Source organism: Colobus angolensis, unplaced genomic scaffold, assembly GCF_000951035.1.
Source record: "Colobus angolensis palliatus isolate OR3802 unplaced genomic scaffold, Cang.pa_1.0 Scaffold134, whole genome shotgun sequence".
NCBI lineage: Eukaryota > Metazoa > Chordata > Mammalia > Primates > Cercopithecidae > Colobus > Colobus angolensis.
Genome location: NW_012114422.1, coordinates 1,296,396 through 1,298,532, shown reverse-complemented (window position 1 = coordinate 1,298,532; position 2,137 = coordinate 1,296,396). Strand labels below are relative to the sequence as shown.

Sequence of the window (2,137 nt, the reverse complement as noted above, 5' to 3'; positions counted from 1 at the left end):
AAAAAAAAAAAAAAAAAAAGGGCCAAAACATTCATAATGGGTGCATAAGCAGGGGCAGGGGCTGAGATCAGGCTGAGCAAGATGAGAAGTGCGGTGGGAGTGGGCAGGGCAGGCAGGGATGGTGCTGCTATGGGTGTAGAGTGAACCCTTGGGTGGCCAGAGAGCCGAATTCCGAACCAAGAGAAGCAAGGAGAAGATGGGCCCCAAGGAGCCACCACACCTGGCTAATTTTTTTGAATTTTTATTAGAGACAAGGTTTCACCATGTTGGCCAGGCTGGTCTCGAACTCCTGACCCCAGGTGATTCACCTGCCTTGGCCTCCCAAAGTGTTGGGATTATAGGCGTGAGCCACCGTGCCCAGCCAGGAGGGAGAGTTTCAAGGAAGCAGGTGAGTGTGGTGAGATAAGGGGCCCCTCCCTTCCTGGGGCACATGCTGAGACTGGGGTAACAGATGGGGCCCTTGGTCATGCATCTTAGGGCTGAGGAAGGGACAGAGACACTTTTAGCATCACATCATCGTGGGAAAACACTGAGAGGGGGTCAGACTCAGCTGCATGAGAGGACTGATGGTCCTGTAGGCCCTCCCTCCCTGAGCCCTCAGCCCCAACCCCACCTAGAGTGGCACCTGATGGCCCTGAATGACTGGCAACCCATGTCAGAGACCAAGGACAATGCGGGTTATGCTGAAGAGAAGCAATTGCTTAGAGGACCTGGGGCTGTTTGGGGACAAGATGGGGCCAGCATTATGGGAGAAACAGAAGGAAGCTCCAGTCGAAGACCACTCCCATGAGACTGGTACTGACAGCAGAGACCAGAGGTGGCACCTTTGGGAGGTGAGGAGACACATGGAGGAGAGCACAGGGGCCATTCCTTGAGCCAAACAGCCTGGGGACACTGTATGGGGTGGAAGCCACGAACCTGAAGCAAAGCCCTGGGACATTCTGCTGGAGCCCACGTGTGCTTTTTGTGCTCACCGTGAGGTTGTTCAGTAAAGGGCTGGTTCACCCTTCCCCTCTACCTTGAAGGGCATTCTGTAAACAATTGCAATGTCCCAATTCAGGCAGCCCCACCTGTCTCGCAGGGCCCCTGTCTGGCTGGGCAGGGAGCTACAGGCTGGTGATCAATGGCAGGCTTTCTCTAGACACTCTCCTGTGTGTCTTTAGCAGCCTCCCCTTGGGGGTGGCTGGACCTTCAGAAGGGTCAGCTTACCTCCCATGCCTGGCACGCTGGGCCCACTCGGGTCATTTGGATGTGGAGCAGAAGGCGGATCATAGCTGATCACCAAGTCAATGGTGGCCTGGGTAGAAATAATTCATTGCAAATATTATCAGTGCAGGGCACCAGCATGTTATAGACTCAATGCAAGCGACTTCAGCAGGAGCCAAAGTCTTGGAAGGGATAAGAGATAGGGAGTAGGAAAGGGAGGCTGGAAAGGGGAAGGGGGACACAAGCTCAAGTATTCCTATCCTTCCACTGAGAGCCAAGGCGGGTGGAGAAGGAGCTCCCTGTCACAGGTTGCCAAGTGTATCCTTGCTAAGGGGCCACCTCAGCAACAGACAAGCAGGTGTGAACTTGTCACACACCTCCATCCTAGACTGGAGATGCCCTCCCATCACAGAATTACAATTACAGAGGTTCACTGTAAATGATTAATTTATTTGTTTGCTCATTGCTTATTTCATTATGAATTGCTGAGATTTATTTTCATGCTTCTCTTTAAAGAAGAAGTTTAGGGCCGGGCACGGTGGCTCATGCCTATAATCCTAGCACTTTGGGAGCCCGAAGCGGGTGGATCACCTGAGGTCAGGAGTTCGAGACCAGCCTGGCCAACATGGCGAAACCCCATCTCTACTAAAAATACAAAAATTAACTGAGCATGGTGGCAGGTGCCTGTAATCCCAGCTACTCAGAGGCTGAGGCAGAAGAACTGCTTGAACCCAGAGGCGGTGGAGGTTGCGGTGAGCTGAGATCATGCCACTTCACTCCAGCCTAGGCAAAAGAACGAGATTCTGTCTTTTTTTTTTTTTTTTTTTTGAGACAGTCTCACTCTGTCACCCAGGCTGGAGTGCAGGGCACAATCTCGGCTCACTGCAAGCTCCGTCTCCGGGTTCACACCATTCTCCTGCCTCAGCCTCCC

At 52.8% G+C, this 2,137-nt stretch overlaps 1 protein-coding gene across 1 annotated transcript in view; it reads right to left on the bottom strand.

Moving 5' to 3' along the window:
- MYOF (myoferlin) overlaps positions 1 to 2,137 on the bottom strand; it is a 177,463-nt gene that overhangs the window by 118,460 nt on the left and 56,866 nt on the right. The window contains exon 6 of the mRNA XM_011934357.1: positions 1,210 to 1,297. Within this exon, the coding sequence (XP_011789747.1) occupies positions 1,210 to 1,297 (88 nt within the window). The remainder of the gene's footprint in view (positions 1 to 1,209; positions 1,298 to 2,137) is intronic.